At 39.4% G+C, this 20,419-nt stretch overlaps 1 protein-coding gene across 1 annotated transcript in view; it reads left to right on the top strand.

Annotated features, from left to right (window-relative positions):
- Positions 1-20,419, top strand: part of CARKD (carbohydrate kinase domain containing) — a 46,099-nt gene that overhangs the window by 2,553 nt on the left and 23,127 nt on the right. The window contains exons 2-5 of the mRNA XM_009701733.1: positions 1,091-1,241; positions 2,564-2,609; positions 4,118-4,206; positions 17,694-17,802. Of these exons, the coding sequence (XP_009700035.1) occupies positions 1,091-1,241; positions 2,564-2,609; positions 4,118-4,206; positions 17,694-17,802 (395 nt within the window). The remainder of the gene's footprint in view (positions 1-1,090; positions 1,242-2,563; positions 2,610-4,117; positions 4,207-17,693; positions 17,803-20,419) is intronic.

Below are 20,419 nucleotides of genomic sequence, written 5' to 3'. Positions count from 1 at the left end.
TTTTATGCAGCTGAAAATAAGGAATATAGTGGGAGTTATTTTTAATGTAATTATGTATTACTGCATAGCAGTTCCTTGAAAGCTTTTACAGATCTGTAAAAAAAGAAAGTAAGCATATCTACTGTTCAGGATACTAATATTAATGTTCAAATAAACTGCTCTTCTGAACAGAATTGTACACTTAATGAGGAGCTTTGTTGAAATGTAAGAACTTACCCTTTTAGCGTATTTACTGCAATTTATAGTTAACACATCATTGATAGACGTACTCATCTTCAGATTTGTCCCATCTTAGGTAAACAGTTTAATTCTCTTTAGTTGTAATTGTTGAAATACTTTTTTCTTCTACAGTTTTGTGGTCTTTTGAAACAGCAATTTGACCGTGTATCCTTCTGAGCATGCAATTCTTTTACTATGTAGCTTGACATACAGCTTTGCATCACAGATCTGAAGTTGTATTATAGCTAAAAATTAGCTTTTTGTAATATTTGTAATGTTTGCATCTAGAGCATTGGATTATAGTTTTGCAGAAAGACTTTCATTGTGCTTTGTAGCCACCTGCCAAAATAAAAAAGCAGTGAGATAGGTCCTGATTCTGCTAAGAGGTGGAAGTCTTTAAGGGGAAGTGAAAAATAAGGTAGGGTGTATGTTTAAAATGTGGCTTTAGTTGCTCTGTGCTTTCTCTGTATCTGGATGTGTTTAGTCCTTACTAAGTGTACCTATTTCAGTTGAGCTTAATTATGGAAGTGATTTCAAGCTGAACTAAGAAGGTATTTCTAGTTACGAAATGTTCACATAACTATTCTGGGATGTTGTTTCTTTCTGTACCTGAGCCCTGAATTAGGACTGTGAGCAGTCAGTGGGAATATTCTCTGCATCAGACCCTAAATTCATTTTTAAAAGGATCACCTTCCCTAGTTACTCACTGTTTTAGAGACCTTTAAGTGACGAAGCATTTGATTTTTAGAAGTATGTCACTTTGTATATCTTTGAGTGATTTTATTAGTGTTTAGGAGTGCTTAAAAGAAATGCTGATGATAGTTGTAAGAACAAACATACTATAAAGTAACACTTATTTTCTTCTTTTCAGTTATAGAGAGATCTTTTTCACTGCACAGAACACACTCTCTAAAGGATATGGAAAATATTTTTCAACTGGTGCGCAATGTTATCCCTCCTCTAACAGGGAAAAGGCATAAAGGTCAAGATGGACGTGTAGGCATTGTTGGAGGATGCCAAGAGTAAGTTAAACAGAAATACGATTTTTGTTTCTGAGAGAGTTTAAGGATTTCATAAGTAATTGTAGAAGCCATTCAAACTCGCCTTACATTTAAAACATGAGTATTTTCCAGAGGGCTTTACTAGTCCATCGTCATGACCATGCATAGTTATGAAAGAACATGTTTCCCTGCAATTGTGTTGCAAACTTTTGGTAGCGATTGTGGTTGAAACTTGGAACGCTGTTTGTGTCTGTGTCTACATTCTGTGTCTTTTTTGACCACCGAACTCTCTCTGCTGTCAGCGTTAGTGTTTCCCCATTGCATGATGAAGTTACAGGAGAAGTAGAATAGAGTAAGACAGTGACACATCAGATTTATGTTTTTTTTTCTTTAATGTTTTGGTATCTTGGGAGCTGGGTCTCTTAAATCAGGACTGGAATCTTTTCTTACTGAGTGCTTTTTATTTTGAAAAATTGTGTTTATGACATTCTATCAATACCTTGTTTTATGTTCTGGAGTAGTAGAAATAGCATGTTTCAGATTAAAAAAGAGATACAGCATAAATCAGTTAAATGCTATACTGACCTAGAAATAGAACAGGCTCTATTCTTTTCTTGGCCAGGTTCAGTAATCTGCACAATACTTTGAATAAGCCACTAAACGTTCCTGTTTTTCATTTTCCCCTTTTGAAATAGAGATGGCATCTTTCTTGCGTAAGAGAAGTTTGCTGTTGGACATTGGCCATTAATAAACATTCTATAAAGAGCAAAAAGGCGCTCTCTTATGGCTGGGTTGATTAACCACGAATTAGTTTTCCTTTTGGTCTAATGGGCTTAGGTCCTTGCCTCTTGGTGGAAGTAAGCACCTCTGGAGGGTTATTCTGTCCATCTCTCTCTCTCTTTAGCCTTCATAAAAAGAATTTAGGACAACTGGAATCACAGTTCAGTCACTTCAGTTAAGCGTCTAAAACCAGATGGGATCGATGCAGGTCACAGATCCCAGATTTGGCTTGCGAACAGTGCTTGACTCTTAGGTTTTTGTGTTTGTCTCTAAACTTTTAAGTTGGTTGTCTGAGAAGAGTTTGCTCTTTCATGGCATGATCTTTCTAAATATTTCTATGAAAGGAACAGGTGCCTAAGATGAAATCCTGTGCCTTTGAAATCAAAGCAAGATTTGAGATTGGCTTCAGCATAGCAAGATTTTACCTGTCTTTCACAGTAAACAAAGGAGAAAGCTTTTGTAAAAATTTGCTGTTGAATTTGGTACTTCATTGTGGCAGGCTGATTACCAGATTATCTAATCTTATGACTGTGTTTCCTAACCTAAATTGTATTTCATTCTAGATACACTGGAGCACCGTATTTTGCTGCAATTACAGCTCTCAAAGTGGTACGTATTCTTCTATAGCAATCCAAAATGAACTTTTAATCATTTATACTGGCTAAGTGCCATTTTTAAGAGTATTTGTTCTGTGTTGCACATGAAATTTGAGTTCTGAAAGGTCTTCTATTCAACAAACAAAATCCTTAGTCCTGGATATGTAGAAATATTTTGTAAATATGTGTCATTTGCTATGTTTTCTGTAAATATTTTCTCTGTATAAGTTAGACATACGTCAATAATTGAAAATTTCAGAGGGAGAACTGTTTTATCAGAGATTGGATAGGAAATTTCAAAAGTTGATGAAATATTTTCTCCAAAAGTGAACAATAAAAGAACTTTAGATTAATGTTTAAAGTTAGGTTTTGAATGCTGCAGTCAGTTCTTCAGAATTTTTTTCTGGACCTCTTAAGTGTGTTGAATGAACGAACTTTCTTTCAAAACTTACAACTTCAGGCTAGTAAAATTCTTACATGCTGTAAATCTAAAGATTGTTCGTTGATTTTAATGGAATTTTTAAGAGCACATTTTATTTACATTATAATCTTTAGCAGAAGTATTTTGTAAGCTGTTTTCTAGAAGTGTGAACTTCCTTATTTTACTGACATATTAACTGGCTGAAAATATATTTACTGCAGACTGCATAAGTGCAGTTGTGATTATTCAAGTGTAAACAAATCATGCTTACATAATGCATATACTTTTCAGTACTCCATATATAGTGTGTCAGTACTTTTATTTTTGCAGATTTGTTTCGCTAAGTAGGTAACCAATCCAGGTATTTCCCCCACCCCGCCACCCGTCCCTCAGATGCAGTCCCTCAAGGATTTAAAACTGAAATTACATTATTTAATGATCTTACATAAGATAGCAAAGCCACTCAGCTTTCTGTTGACTATGTGCAAACAGAGTGGCATACTAGAAGGTCCCCTATTGAAGTCGCTTGGTCTCGGATCATTACATCTGCATGTAAAGAGTCGTAGGATCTAATCTCTGCATTGCTTAGTACCTTGAAATGTTAAATGTATAATAGTAAAGCAGAGGAGACGCTTTCTTAACCTTGGGAAATTTCAACATGCAAGACAGATACAAGATCAGGCTTTCTGGTCACTGCTTACCTAATTTTTATGTGTATGTCTGATTTTTTGAGTTGGTAACAGAAACTTGAGGCTAAACTTCTCAGCATTAATGTTTATTTAACTTAAAGGGTGGTGTTGAAATTTTACCAGCCTTCATCTGGTATGGATTTGGCGCATTAAGTAAAAATGGTAGGGCTGGAAATGTACTCATGGATTGCCATAGCTATATTTTGCAAGTCGTATTGGAAGTTAGATACAAAAATAATTTCTCCAAAACTTTGCATGGTAGTCTAAGCCAAAATAGAAAAAATAACAAAGTTTGCTTTAACTACTGAAAAGTAAGAATTCAGATGAATTACTCACTGAGTAAACTTTGGAATGATAAAGTGATTATTAAGTATAAATTTGATAATTCTGTTTGCAAATTTTCTTTTTTAGGGTGCAGATTTATCCCATGTGTTTTGTACCAAAGATGCAGCAACAGTAATCAAATCATACAGTCCAGAGCTGATTGTTCATCCCGTTCTGTAAGTGACTTATCTTTTGTTTAAATGAGCAAGTCAGGGTTACGAGTTTGAACATTTCAGTCTGACAGTTGATTAGTTTGTGTTATTTCTTTTTCTGAGTTACAGGATGGGTGAGCTGGAGATGACAAAAAGTTCTGGATTTGTACTTTCATTACAAACCCTTAGATATTTAATACGGAACAATCAGTTGTGAATTTTTTTCATTACTATGAAAGTACATTTTTTTAAAAAAGCAAAGATCTTGCTTTCCAGTGCTTGCTGACATGCGTTCTGTAATTGTAATGCATTTAACTGCGAACCGTAGCAGAATCCAGAACTAAGAATCACTACAGGTCAGCATTTTAGAATCTGCGTTTGAAAGGCAAATAGAGTATGATCTCTTGCTTCTTCAGTCCTAATAGTGTTTAACAGTAATGTATCTTTTTTCCTCTCACTACTGTCTCATTTATGCAAAATTACTGAGCAAGAGAGGTGCTGATTCTCGTTTCTCTTCATCAGTATGTTGCATTAGATACACACCTATTTCTGGGAAGAAATGGATGTTCTAAAACGATCTAAAATACAGGGTTTATTAACAAGAAGATGAAAAGTTTAATAAGCATCTATCCTAATTGGGAAAATCAGTGTGTGCCTCCCTGAATTTGTGTTCTGAAATACGTTACCGATTGGTGAAGTTTTACAGGTTAAATTGTTTCAATTAGGTGTTATGATGGTTTACAATGAGCACTGCAAATGAGAATTAAGATGTGTGCCTTAGGTGTATGTCCCTGAGCTTAGCTTGCACCAGTGCATGTCAAAGTCTGTTGGTGTACATAACAAAACTGTGATTAAGCTAGAAAAAGCAGAATTTAAAATCGTGTTTGTCAGATATTGCTGTCAGGAAGGATTTATGACAGTAGAAATATTTCAATGTCTGAGAGGAAGAATGTGATCTCCCTTATGGGGATGCCTGCAGTCGGAAACCATAAGTTTATTACATTCTAGAGGTGTGTTTCGTTCCTGTCAGTGTAGAGAGAGGTGCTTAGAAAGAAGTCAGTTAAACAGACAGATATCAAGGGTTGGGTTTTGTTGTGTTGTTTGGGTTTTTGTTCCAAAGATAGAAGAAACCCATGATTTTGTGGATTTTAGACAGGGAAAAAATGATTTTTGAAAGCAAGAGGAAGATACAAGGGTAGGGGTTTTACCAGTCCAACTGCATTAGCCTCTAAAATCCAAAAGGCACGCCTTCACTTGATGTTCTGTCTGATATCATGTGATAACAAATGAGATGGAGAATCTTAATGACAATATTAGCTTGTAACTTGGGTTCTCTTGATGGATGACACTTGGGGTACAGCATATGGCTGTCTTGTATGGGAAGGAGTTGACCTTGCCTTGGGAGAAGCATTTTTTATATGCACAGGGTTCTTGACGTGTGTGGTAATGGAAAAAGTTAATAGGAGAAACAGAAGCAGCATAGAGAAGAAGGGAGGTGACAATGTGTAAACAGTAAAATATCTGTTCATGGAGGAGCAGATTGTGCCTACTAGATAAGGTTATTTTTTATACACAGATTGTCAGTGTCTTCAGATCTCAATGAAAGCTCTGGTCTTTCTATTCGTAAAGAGAACTGTTGATTTTAAACTTCAGCTCTATCTGTAAATTCCTCCAGATGTATAAAGTACAGTGAATCTCTAAGTTTTCATATCCCTGTAGTTTTAAGTCTGAAACTCAATGTTTAATATCTTTATTACAACTCTGATTTCACCCAGACAGCTGGCTAATTGCATGAAGCAATGGATCTGTAAATATTGTTTATATGACATTCAAAATGAAAAAATGCAAATATCAGAATGTTCAGATTTTGTTTGTTAAATTTTCCCATATTTTTAATCTCTTCTGCTTCATTTGAGGAAAAGAGAAAACAGTCTTTTCTGGTTAGAAAGGAAAAAATCTTGACTGACTCTATTGAGCTCAGGTTTTATTCAGATTTACACAAACAGCCTATTTTTCTCCTGAGGTCTTTTGTCTTCAGTGTCACACTTTTCATATGATCTTTTCTAAGTTGTGGAGCCGTTCGAGTTCTGCAGCCATGGCCGGCTGCTCTTGATTCAGAGCCTGATCTCTTAAACAGTCTTTGTACTTTCTCCCGGGTCGCACTTCACGCATGGAAGAACCTCCGGGTAAAACCCACCGAGCAGCTACGTCATTGTTTTCTTTTGTGTCTCTCCTTAAAACTTTGCTTTGTTACGATTTCTCCATGACCCTTCAGAGTAACTAGGTAGCTGTTGTACCACTCTCTTATTATGCTAATCATAATTATGGCCCCATGTACTCCTCAATTCACTGTTTGAACAGCTTGGCATTTTGCCAGGGTTCGGCTGCCATTTTGTACTGCCAGGAGTCTGACATTTTATCATCTCCTCTGTGACTTGCCTGCCGTTACCTTTCCCTGCTGCCTTCACCTCACAGGGGATCACCTCAAGGGAAGAACGTGCTCTTTTTGTGCTGCTGGCCCCTGAACGTGAGGACTATTCTGGCTCATTAGAGCTGCCGTCGTGGGTCTTTGACGGCATGACTAGCGGAGGTATAGGACAGCTAGGTCCTTGGCGAATGTCTGTCACCTCAAGGATGCAAGGAATGTTATGTGAGAAAGACTGAGTAGGATTGCAGAAGGAGGGTTATGAAAACGGGCATCCATCTCGCAGCCCTGCCAGGGCAGTTCTGTGTGGCCCCAGCTGCAGACCATCCTGGGATTCCTTTTGGTGTAATATCCCGTGCTGGGACACCCATAACGCAGCTTTCTCTGTGGTTTTTGTCACGTTACTTACCTTCCCTCACAAGAACAGGGGATGAAGAGAGCTGGGACTGCACATGGCAGCCTGGCATCTGGAAGGGCAAAGTTTCAACACCCGGCTCTGTATGTCCTCACCACCTGGGCTGAATAATGATAGCTGGGTGTCTAGGGGCCATGAATAGTCAATATTATCAATAGTAGCTTTTCCTTCTAATTCAGGGATTCTGACAACTGCATTATGGCTCATTCCATGATGACTTGGTATTAATGAAAGTAGTAATTAAAAACTGACCAGCTAACCAGTTCAATGTTTTTGCTGACTGACTTTTTGCTTTCCTGTGGAGAAGTGAAAAGTGTGTGTTGAATACTGGAGTACACGGAGTCTTGGTCACAGCTGCCTTGCTCTTGTCACCAGTACCCCCAGTCTGCGCATTTTTCTGTTTTCTCAGCTACCATGCTCCTACCGTAAACTGTACACAAATACAGGCAAAGTAAAACTTAGCTTTTGCATTTTACTAAGTTTTATTACCGGTGTGTTCTGTGTGGATTTCTGCTGTAGATGTGTACATACTTTATTGCATTAGTATTGGGAACTTTCCAAATAACAGTTTGCAGGGGCTTTTTTGTATTTCCCTTGTTAATTCCCTGACTCAGGTCAGGTTGAATAGACTTCTTGGATACCTGTGTTGGGTTAGCTTATGCTGTCTTGATAGGCGAATGATCGCAAAGTTGAATGAGCTTTATGAACCCAGGTGATTATGTTTTAAAAGAAGAGAGAATAAATCTTACTGTGTTAGGTTCCCCTCTTGCAAGAACTTTTTCATAATCTTACAGAGTTTTTCTTTCTCTGTAGGCCAGGAAAGATCGAGATACTACCGAGTAGCCTACTTGTAACCTGCTTGTCAGACAATTTGTAAAGTCAACAGTCAGTGTACTCCTTGATTTTTGTGTCCAGTTCTGGGCCCCTCACTATAAGAAGGACATTGAGGTGCTGGAGCGAGTCCAGAGAAGGGCAACAAGGCTGGTGAAGGGTCTGGAGCACAAGTCTGATGGGGAGCGGCTGAGGGAGCTGGGGGTGTTTGGTCTGGAGAAGAGGAGGCTGAGGGGAGACCTGATTGCCCTCTACAACTACCTGAAAGGAGGGTGTAGTGAGGTGGGGATTGGTCTCTTCTCCCCAGTAATTAGCGATAGGACGAGAGGAAACGGTCTCAAGTTGTGCCAGGGGAGGTTCAGGCTCGACATTAGAAAGAACTTCTTCACTGTTAGAGTTGTTAGGCATTGGAACAGGCTCCCCAGGGAGGTGGTGGAGTCACCACCCCTGGAGGTGTTCAAAAAATGTTTAGATGTGGCACTTCAAGACATGGTTTAGTGGACAGGGTGGCATCAGGTATACGGTTGGACTTGATGATCTTTGAGGTCTCTTCCAACCATAATGACTCTATGATTCTATGATCTCCAGAGTTTTATCAGAGAAGTAGAATGAGATGTCAGGTCACTAATTTCTTGTGGTCCTGAAGAACTCACGTCATTTTTCCAGTGTCTCCAAAAAAGTCACTGTTGAGCTAGATACGGATTTTGAACTAATACCTTCCTCCCAGCTTGGTTGTATCTAGAGGTCTGTATGGACTAGGAAACATTACCAGAATTCCTGAAAGTCTTGCAGTTAATTGCAGAGTTCGAGTTTTGGGTTGGACTTTGAAGAAGATTATTCTTTTCAGTTTGAAATGAAAATAATTGGGGAGAAAACTCTCATGAGGCTGGCCTGTATGTTGAGAGCATTTACCATTAATGAAGAAGCTTAGCTTAGATCAAGGTTGCTGGAACATATTTTACCTGTTTTTATTGGATTTTGTCTATGTTTTGATGATTTGAAAAAATCATGAAAGCTAATCGTGGATAGCGAGCTCCTGATAAGTTATTTGAGCACTTTTAACCAGTGCCAAGTCTCTTAAAGAAAGCCCAGGAACAATCTTAAGATTTTTGGCCCTTTCTAGTTCATTACGTGGAGAGGAGATTCAAAAACATTGGTCCTTTGTGGGAGGACGCTCATACCTTTTAGTTGTGTTAGCTAAGGATAGCTATTAAACACTTTTGTGTAACATGGGACTAACTTCTCTTTTGAATCAGCTGCTGGAAGAAGTGCCAGAATTCTTGTCACCAGGGAAAGTCAAGGAGAAAACACGGATTGCTCCGATTACCAAAAAGGTGCCTCCCAAGTGACTTGGCCGCTGGATCTCTATTACACCTGCAGAGAAGATGTAGGCATAAACTCTGTGATCTTTCTCCCAAACCTCATTTAGACAGCAGCCTAGCTAGGAATCACATGAGAAAGTTTGGGATTTTTTTTTCCCTAAGTACTTAGGGAGAGATAAAGGTCAGTTTGCTGACTCAGAGAAGTATACTTAAACTGTTTCTAATCCTGTCATGCAGTGCCATGGACAAAACTTCTTTATGGACCTGTTTCCTGTGTCCAGCTTTCTTGGCAAAAAGCTGCTGCTGCTTTGCTGTGTGCTGCAGAGTGAATGAAAGAGGGGAGGTGTATTCACCCCATACTATATAGTCCCTTTCCTGCCTGTTGTCGCGGAGCTCCTTATCCCAGGTTGTAGATACTAACAGAGGTTTTGCCACCTCCTCAAAAGCTAGAAGTAGCCAAAGATTTTTAGCATCACTGCAGAGAGTGCTGCTGTTCTTGGTGCTTTCTGGTACGTCAGAAGGAGGTGTTTAAGTGTGTAGGAGCGTTTTACTCCAGTTAGATCCTGACCAAATTCGTCCTTCTGAACGCTTGCCATACTGCTGTGATTTGACACCAAGATTAGATTTCTTTGGTATTTAACCTTTCTTGAGTTTGAGTGAAGGCAGGCATGCCTGGGATTTGTTTTTACATTATTTTTTATTAATATTATTTGAATATTTTAGGGTCTCATCTTTTTTTTTCCAGCTAACAATCAACAAAGCAGATATTTAGACTGAGACTCGTTCTGTCCTCTCACGTGTCCACAACCAATTTGAAGCTCTCCAGCCTTCTGGCTAGAAAATTCACGAGAGTTTTCTTCCTAATTATTTTTATTTCAAACTGAAAGGAATAATCTTTATCAAAATCCAAACCTCTAGTTGAATATAAAATAGGGAGGGATACCAATGTGATAAAAGCTTGTCCTTTTATTTTTTGGTTTTAACATTTTAAAAAAAACAGTGCATTAGGTTTTCTAGGGACATTTGAAGTCTGTTTCATTCTGAGGGAAATTACATTGTCATCTTAACTTCATTCTGTCACTTTCAAAGTGACAGGTTTTGGTTGATTGCAGTCCATTTGGAAGAATATTTGACAAATTCTATTTATCAAGTCAGTTCACAGGGAGTATTAATAGGTCAAGACCACTTCCATGAACTCTGAAAATACAAGGTCAAGACATTTGGTTATCATTATACTTTGGGAGGGATTGTCATAACATGCATTGGCAATGTGATTGAGATCAAAACATACTACAACTGCTTTAAATATTTGGATATATCTAAATGCAGGTTGTAAAATGGTTGTGTTGATACCTGTGGTATCTTTACAAGGCTAGATAAGGTTGACCTTGAGTGCTGTTGTCATGTTGGTGTGAGAAATCTCAGAAAATATAGTCAAGCAATAGCTTCTTCTCCTTTGGGGCTCTTTCTCAGAGGATGTGAGAGGCTCTGCTCTGCATAAGAGAGGTGAGCTCATTTGTATAATGCGTTTGGGTTCATTATTAAAGAGGTGGTTGTCGGCTCTGATGCCTGTAGTGTGTTGACAACCCAATTCCTAGTGAACTGGAAGATCTGATACATAAATGAGAGTCTGGTGTCCAAGTAGCGGCTGTGGAAAATATTTTGGGTTTTGTTGTCATTATTATGATATAAAAAATACGATAAGGTAAATACAGCATTTTTTGTAAATGTGTGCCTCAGTAGGTCATTCACACTGGCTGCCTTGAAGGTGGAATATGGAGCAAGTCAAGTCTGTGGTATCTGCATATTAAGAGCGGTCTCTTGCTATGAACTTGTGACACCCGTGCTTCTCCTGGGTGATAGGTTGCTCTTCTTGCAGCTGTGTTGTAAATATTCAGATGAAGCCTACCAGGTTCACTTCTGGTATCTAAAAAACTTACTCAATGACTGAAAAGGAATGCTTAATTTGAATAGTATTCAATCCCTCTCTCATTAGAGTCTTGGTTTTTGTTTCATTTTCTTCTCTGTCATTTAATCAGATTGTAGCAGTAAAATGGGTATCATCTACCCAGCGTTTACAGATTAAACACTAGAGAAAGATCTTTGGACAGCCTAGTAGGTGAAAATGACCATTTTGTCTTATGAACTTGGCGGGGGGGCACTTTAATATGCTAGTCTTAATTTACTAAATATGTCTCTTTTTGGTCTCTGATTGCATCCAGCCAACTTCATGCCACCACGTTGGCACTGAGGTTTGTTCTACCTGATTGAGGTGCTTGGTGAGAGATCCATGAGTTGGTAATGGGATCAATGAGCTTTTCTAGAGTAAGTTGTTATTTCCAGTTCTGTTTGTGGGGCCAAAAGAAGCTGCCTGAAGCCTTTCGGCTTCTGGAAACGTGGAGTTAATTTACAAGAATGATGATGTAAAGACTGACAATATCTACTCTTAGAATATAGAATTAGTTTAATTTTATGCTCAAACATTTTTTTGCACTGTTTGTTTTTTCCTTTAATTCCTTTGACCTAACATTTCCATAATAATCTCTCTCTCTGTCTTATTTACCCAGTTTCCAATAATGACCTCACCCGAGGTTTACCACAATAGTTAATAATTAGCTTTCTGAGATAACTACTTAAATTCTAGAGCTACGCATTACGTCCCATCTTTTGCTTTTTTGATGTACTGTATAACATGGCAGGATCTAAATGTCAGTAGGTCTAGCATGTGATTCACATTAATATAATTACCTGCAGTGCTTGGACAAACAATACTGAAACTCTTTCATCCTCAGATCAGAGACTTTTTCCCATCTTTGAAGATAAGGCTCTAGGTTGGCATTTGAAACTGCCCGCTTAAAGTGGCTTTGTCTGAGTTTACGTAACAGACCTTTGCAACTGTACGTTCTAATGCATTTGGAGTTGCCTCAGTCACACCAAGTATGCACAGATAATGAGCAGAATTGGAAAAACATACTCTCCAGCGAGGAGCTGGATAGCTGATCAGGTGGCAGCAGTCTTGCTTGTGTCCCATGTCCTTCTCTAGCAGGAGGTCCCACTGATGGGCATTTTGTGACATCCAAACCACATCTCTGATTACTAAAGTGGCTCCAGTTCTGCCTAAAACACATGCAAAGAGCTGTGGTCCCGCTGCCTCCTGTCTGCGCTGTCATTCATGCTTATCTACTATTTCTGTAGCTCCCGGTTACAGCCATGGTGACTTCGCTTCACATTTTCTTGTTTCCATGTAAAATTTGACAAGGCTGTACCTTATCACCGTTGTTACTTTCCTTCCTCTAGAAAGCAACGACAGTCGCTGTCATTCATCCTGAATGAGGAAAGCTGCTGTGTTTAGAGCTTTCTGTAATAATTTAAAGCTATTACCTTAGTGACTTTTGATCATTTGGTGAAAGTCAGTCTGTGAATAAAATGCAGTGTACAGCAAAATTTTCTTTTTTTGGAGGGCAGGGGATGGGAGTTGTGTTTCAGGCCCTAGCTGTCAAGTGTCCTCCTGCTCTGGGCAGTGACCAGCCTAGAGCAGGCTTACAAGCAGATGGCACCTGTCAAATTATCTGTTACAAACTGCTCTGGAAGATGTTTAGAAACTGTGGGTGATATAAGGGCAGTAACCACCATCTTTTTTCAGGCTTTTTGGAAAGGTTATTACATCAAGCGTTCACCAAGATGAAGATCTACAGAACTGTGTTTTATGTCCATTTTTATTGTGTGATAGTGAACTACAGAAGAGTCCTGAAGAGAAAAAAGCTTGACTTAAAGTTTTATTTTCTATATTAGCTTTTCAAAACTGAAAAGTATAAACGAGACTGTGAGGTTGTGCATTAAGAGGCAACAGTGAGCCTATGCAGTACTGAATCCAGCAATTACTGCCGTAAGTACCATAACCAAACCCATGCTGTTCCTGTGTGCAAAAATGAGGTAGCAACCGAGGTGGCAAGACAAGGGGAATTTTTTCAGGGTGTGTTGATTTTAATTTGGCAGAAGTTATCTAAAGCTACCAGTAATTCACAAAGAAATTTTGTCCTCGCTATTTGAGAGATTCAGTGCTGTTCAATGTGAAGAACCTGTGCAGATTTTGCCATGAAAAGTACTTTTCTCAATACATTCTGGAGACAGAGGAAAGACCAAAAAGATAAGCATGCAAAATGCTGAACCCTGCGCCTTGGCACTGTCTACACACGGGCTTCAGGGAAAGCAAATGTTAAAGCTGTTGTGTCTGTCTTCCCAAGAGATGACAGCTTCCGTGGAGCGATGCTTTGTCTCTGTCCCCTGCCTCTCACTGATAGCCAAGGAAAGCTGGTCCAGTAAACATCTGTGGGGTCCTTTTTCATAGCATGCGCCCTGTGAGGCTCTCTGTATGCTGGCTTAGTTGTTTAGGTCTGCTTTGGCTAATGGACAAAGCGTAAAGTTGAATGATTGTTGATGTTAGCTTTGGACTCTTTCTTACCTACTAAACTTCACGGGTGTGAGATGAGTTACAGAAGCTCCTTTGGTTTTCCTTGTTAATGATTCTGTTGTCTTGCAGTTGTTATTTACATGTTTATCCTGTGATGGTTCTTTTCTGTATGCAGTCAGAGCTTTTTTGGTTGTGTTCCAGACAAGCTAAGACTTTGAGGAAGCTTTTGGGGCTTGGAGAAGTGTTCGTTGGTTGCTTCACTGAACAACAGTGAGCTGTCATAATTGAGATTTTCATCTGAATGGCATCTGATAACATGTCACGTAACACGTAGTGGTTAGCTGGAAGTTAAGTAGCTGTTTGAAGATCTGTTCATTCCCTGCAAATCTACAGCTGAGGTCTGTCACCAGGATGTTTAATTGCACACATCTGCACAATGGTACTGTAGTTCACTCTCCATGTGTACAGGTGTTACTGCTTGACTTCAGCTTCCCAAATTATTCCTGTTGTGTGTGTCCGTGGTGCAGAGTTTGTGCTTTCAAATAATGGGAAAGCCAGCCTGTTTCCCAGTCTCTTCCAAAAAAGCTTGCTTTATTTTGGGAAATCCTTGACTTCTAGTTAATCAAAGACTCTCTCAAAGGTTTTTACCATCTTTTCAGAAGTCCAAATGCTGTTTTCTTGTGGCCTTGCAAGAAATTTTCTGACTTCTCTTTATATTAATATTAGCTTCATACGTTAGAGGAGGAGTATTGCATTTGTGATTCCTGTTTTGGAAAAAAGCCAAGTCGCTTGTCGTATGGCTCTGCACCTCTAAAGGCAGTACTTTCCCGCTTATATGATCCCTTTCTGTCAAAGCCTGAAGATTGCATCTGTTTTGATCAAGGGGACATCTTCATAGCTCATACCTTTCTAGAGACTTTTCTTTTAATAATGCAGTGATAATTTCAATTGTGCATGCATGTCTTGGGCAGTGGAGGTGATAATTAAATGGAGAGGTTTGAAGTCAGGTTAGTAATCAGGCAGAGAAATGGGCACGAAGGGAGAGTAGTACATGGCAAACAGCTGAGGGCCTGACTTGTGTTCTGTGCTGGTGCCTCCAAAGCATTAATTTTTTTTTTTCCTGGTTTTGATCCACAAGCAAGCAATGCTACACATTGGCTTTTTCTGTAGTAATAAATAAACACTGCCAAGGAATATTTATACCTGAACATAAAGAGCTGTACTGGTGGATTATCCAGACGATCCTTGGCAAGGTTTTTGGCCCGTGCCAACTATCCTCTCCCACCAACTTCTTCCACTGGTGAGGAACTGCCATGGCCCAGGGACTGTGCCTGGTAGGCAGCTTGAGCATTACCTGCTCTGAAGCCTGAGGGTGTAGAGGCCAGCTGACCTCCTGTCAGAGCACTTGTCTGGGCATGTTTAAATGTTGTGTATAGACCGTAGCTGTTAAGAGCTGTCTTTGTGCTAAATCCCATCATCAGGAACATTCATGGTGACACCTCTTCCTGAAGAAAGTTACATGTTGATCATTTGTACCCTGTAAGTTTTAAAATGCTCTTACTTTGATGCCTGTGTGGGGGAGTGAACTGTAAGATGACACGATAGCCCTTCCACTTTCAGAGAAGCTGTAGATACAGGATACTTGTAAGGTGTCCTTAGCTGCATAACCACAGCTGTTGTGAACATTCACAACATTGTGAATATCTTAAAATGAAGTTGGCATGATGCTTCTCCGAGGCAGTATTTGTTCTGCTTTCTTTATGAAGAATCAAAATCCATCAGTTATTTTACAGCTTGTTTTTAGAGCTGGTTTTGCAACATGATAGTTATTATCACCATTTTAAATCTCTTGGCCCTTCATATGCCTTGGGTTGCTTCTTGATGTGAAGTTGCAAAGGAGTTATGTGAACGTAATGTTTGTAAAATGCTTTGAAGATGAAAAGCTCTACAGTAGGTTTTTATTATTACCAGAGGCAAAGTGAGCCGGAATGGCTTAATGTTAGACTGTTCATTTCCCAAGAGATGGCTTTGTTTTGAAGAGTGCACATTATCAATTGGGTTGGAGACAAAATTATCTTCTTTCAATCCTGAGTATAAATAAATTGGCAAACTTTCTACCTTGAGATTATTTGCATGAGATATTTGTAAAAGAGCAGAGCGCTTATGGTACCATTTATCGCTCTGTTATTAGCTTACATTTAATGGAACGTTTATTTAATGTATTTGGCTTCTAGTATCAAAAGGTATTTTGAATCCAGTCCATTCAAACATCCTTACATATATAGCAGTATTCTTGTATCTATATGATCTACAGATATACATGAGATATTTATTTGAGAAATACATATATTTGAGATATATAGTGCCGTTCTAGAGATAAAATCGGTTTCAGCATGTAATTAAAAAGGTGGTCTGTATTCAGAAATGGTGACATTTTATTGGAGTTTGGTTCCCAGTCAGTTTTTCACATGTTCAACCTACCACATAGAAAAGAACTGTTTTTTTTTTAATGGCGTTTTAAATATTTCTTGAATCATTTTTATTTCCAGCTTGTATCTACATCATAAACCGATAGGTGGTTGTGCAGGGACAACAAAAAACCAACAAAAAACCCAAACCCAAAGTGAGCTGTTAGGCAATTCTCTAGGTACTGCTGCTTCCTTGTGAGTTAGAGGAGAAGGGAGGGACCTGCCTGGTTCACATGGAAGTTGAGCTCCAGCCTGCTAAGCAGGGGCCTGCTGCAGGGACACGGACGAACGCAGGAGGTTCGTTGTCCCCCTCGCCCTTGCAGCGGGTCATCGCGTCCAGCCAGCAGCCCTGTTCTGCCAGAGCTGTGCGGTGGTGTCGGCACAGGGCGCCCGGGGGCCTTTGGGGGAGCGGGCCCGGCGGCAGCCGGGCCTTTCTGGAGCGGCCATTGTGGGTGGAGGGGCCGCTGGGCTGCGGCCAGGCGCGAGGCACCGCGTCCCTGCGGCCTTGAGCGGGCCGCCTCGCTCCGTGCAGCTGCACAAGCTTTGGGCTCCTGCCTGGCACTTGCAGAAATCCTCACGGAATTTGCTGATTCTGCCAGACGCGAGCTAAACACTTGTTCCCAAGCGGTGTGTTCCATCAGTACAGCTGTTGGTTATGAAAAACATGCGAGGGCTTTCATCCGTAATAATAGAGCTTTGTTGGAGTATTGCAAGCGCAAAATATTCTGAGTAATACTATCAAATAGTACCTCCTTGCTTAGCTTATAGGGAGTTTTATTCCCCCATGCTTCAAGTTCATTTATTGTCCTCACTTATGTCAGAGGTGGGGAGAGAGGGAGAGAGGCTAAATTTTCCCTTGGTACCGTCAGTAAGGATTAACTGACATTGTTGGGCAATGCTTTCAAAATATTCTGACCTATTTATACAACAAAATAATCAGAACAAAATAAACACTTCTGGTCAGCGGCTGAATGCTGTATTGTGGCAGCTATGTTTGGCAGTGGATTTTCTCATCATCTTTCCAGCGTAGACAAAACCTGAATACCACAGAAATCTTAAGCATTACAAGTAGATAACATGCTTTCTGAATAGCGTGATTCTTCTGTTGGGGAAGGGGGTCAGTTGGGCCATAATTCAGTTAGAACAAATGCTTACGAAGCAACTGACAAAAAAGCATATGAGTAGATTTGTCATTTTGCCATGCAGGGTAATAAATAATGGCATCATTTCCAGCAAACTGCAATATATACCTGCAAGATGGTAGCTCTCTCTCCAAGGTGTAATCTCTGCAAAGAAGCATTAAATAGGGAATTGTGAGAGACTGTAAGTATTATTGGTTTCCTGCTTGGGTTTTATTTTTTTGTTTTGTAACAAGCACAGTGGATACTTGCAATTGCCACCTCATTTTTATGTGGTATGCCCTAAGGAATGAATCGAGAGAAATGTTTCATTTTAGCTGTTTGGACAACCATCCCATATTTCCTGGGTCACAGATTTTTGGTAGTTTCAAGGATAAAATTGCCTGACAATCAAGACAGGAAATAGCTCTTTCTATCTTGCATCTTCGACTGGGATTCTAAATAGTATAGTAAAATGAAGCCATTTTTAAACTTGTCTTTTTTTTCCCAATTCCATTTAGTGATAGTCCCAATGCTGTTCATGAGGTGGAAAAGTGGTTACCACGGCTGCACTCGGTTGTCATAGGACCTGGCTTAGGTAGAGATGAAGTTCTACTTGAGAACGCTAAGGTAATGTGTATACTGATATTTTATTCTGTGTCTTTATGTTGCATTTTATTAAGCAATTTCCTGTCTTTTACATGATTACACAAATGTTTTTGATGAGGTTACTAAGTAACATATTGTTGTTGACTGAAAATTACAGTTGTTAGTCATGGTCTTATTAACCTGTAAGCATCAGTCTGAATTTTAGGCACCCGTATGGTTATTTTGATTTGCTTTCGTCTTGATTGTGAAAGTTGCTAATTAAGAAATAGATGGTGGCATCTCTAGATAAAGGGCTCTGTGTTTTCTTAGGTGGAAAGCACCTGTACTGTAAGAACATAAATAGAAATTTCAGTTCCTGATTTTTGGAACCGTATTTGACAACTTGTATCAGGAGAGGTACCAAAGAACAGGGACTGTGTCCCCTTGCAATAAGAAATAATACTCTTAATTATAAAATGTTGCAGGTTTCTGCTCTGGATAAAGAGGTAATCCTATTTCCTGTCAAGCCTTAGCAGAGAGCTGAAAACAGGAGCTTAGATGGTTCTGTACTCTAAATAATATGTACTTAACACTGTCTTCCAGATGATGTCTTGTATTACTGTCAACACATCTTTATATGTTCAAAGTATATCTCTCAGTCTAATGTCAATCTAATTTTGGACAATTTAGTTTGTGGGGTTTTTTTCCTGGGAAGTATTACTGAATTAATTAGTGGTACTAACAAGTGGAATTAATATAATTTACAGAAATGTTGAGAGTTACCCAGTGAAATGGCAAAACAGGGGAGCCAAGAGACTGGAGACCACACTATCCAAGTAGTTTAGATTACCCTGATTGCTATGGAGGGTGGTTTTGCTAGGCTTTTGTTAGAGAAAGTTGCTATTGGAGCTCTTAGCTTCTTTAATTCTCCTGCTTCCCAAAAATGTTTGGTTTATGGTATAGAGGTACAAAACTAGTAAAAGAGCATGGATTCAGAAAGAAAGAAAAAAAATTTATTACAGCTGATCAACAAATCAAATTCTATTCTGAATGAAAAATTTCAACAGAGATTTTGTTCTTTTTTGAAAACATTTTTCCAGCAATCTTTTTACAGAAAAAAATTGTGGGCAATGATTTTTCTTTTTTTCTTCATTTTTTAAAAAAAATCAGTTGTTTTTTCTAAATGAAAACAACTTTAAACATAAGAAAGTAAGAATTCGTTTAGAATATCTAAGATATCTAACATAAGCTTCTTTTGTATCAGAATTCCATCTGGGTTTTATAAATGTCTGTCAATGTTGTCTGTGTTGCAGAAGTATCTGGAAGATTCCTTGATTGTTTTTTGTTTGTTTTTTTTTTCATCATTACTAAAAATAATTTTGCTTTCTTAGTGAATTGCAAGCATACTTTTACTTCAGCCCGGCTGTCCTGTGTGAGCTAGCTTGAAGTTAAAGAAACAAACCCAGCCAATGAAGACAAGGCATTTGGAAGTTACTTCATGCTAAAATCTCAGGCCACGTTCATATGAGCTGTGGATCTGACCTTATTAATTTCAAGTCACATTGAAGCTCAAGTTCTTTGTCCTCACTGTAATTATGTGAGTGTTCATTAGTTACCCAGTGTCATGGGGTTTTTAACATGTAACTGGGGACAAGTGAACCCTGGTTGCCTGCTTGAGGAAGACTGGTGCTTCTCTCTGCGGAGGAAAGGCTGAGTCTCCTTCTTGCTTCAACAGCAAATTTTAAGCTTTGTATCCCTCTGTATCACTCTTCACCTTCAAGAAAAAAAGCAAGTGATGATAGCGTTGCTATTTTAAACTTTTATAGGAGGCTGGCTTGGTATATGATTTTCTGTTTTCCATTTAAGCTAACCTCAGCATGCTGTCATATGAACACAGGGCTGAGACGTACATTAGTGTGGCCAGGGGTTTGTATCGGAGAGGCAGTGACGGTGGAAGAGAGCTTCCCCTCTTCTTCCTGCCCTGTTAAAGTGCTGAGGCGTAGTGATCTGTCACCTCTCTAATGCTGTTCTTCTGTCAGTTCTTGTCAGTCTTGTGCCAGCGTGTTGCCAATGAATGTGGTTGTCTAAACAGTCATGTGTTTGGGCTGCTTCTCTCCTCTGAACATTGAGAAATTAAGATACTAATGCAGTAACCAGCAATTTCTGGTATATGGCCCATGGACAGTGTTTTATTGTGGAATAGCCCAAGTACTTGTTGACCAGATGGTGCATCTTCTCTCTCCAGACCAAAGACTGCTTTGCTTCCACAGCACCTTTACTGTGTCACCTGCCTCCCTCGTGCTTAATGCCTGTAGTGTGTGCACTGTGACATTTCAGCTCCTTTCAATAGTGTGATGGAAAAGAAGCACCCTGTGATCAGTTTCCTTGGATTTTTTTTTTTCCTTGTTGGCTTCCTGTAATTGTCAGGTTTTGCCTGTAATTCCATGTACAAGTCCTGTTACAAGAAGCCACCCTGCAAGTTATGTCCCTCTCTCATACGCCACTTGTGTGGGTCTGTGCCAAAATCCTCGCATGACGTTCCTCAGTTGCCTGGGTGAGAGCTGATGGTCTGTCAGAGCTTTCTAGCCATGAGTTTGCAGGATCAGGAGCTGCAGCTTCAGAAAAATCACAGAATTGTCGAATCCTAGAATCATTTAGG

Source organism: Cariama cristata, unplaced genomic scaffold, assembly GCF_000690535.1.
Source record: "Cariama cristata isolate BGI_N322 unplaced genomic scaffold, ASM69053v1 scaffold8990, whole genome shotgun sequence".
Taxonomy (NCBI): Eukaryota; Metazoa; Chordata; class Aves; order Cariamiformes; family Cariamidae; genus Cariama; species Cariama cristata.
Note: the sequence above shows the minus strand (reverse complement) of the source record. Positions and strands in the feature narration are given on the sequence as shown.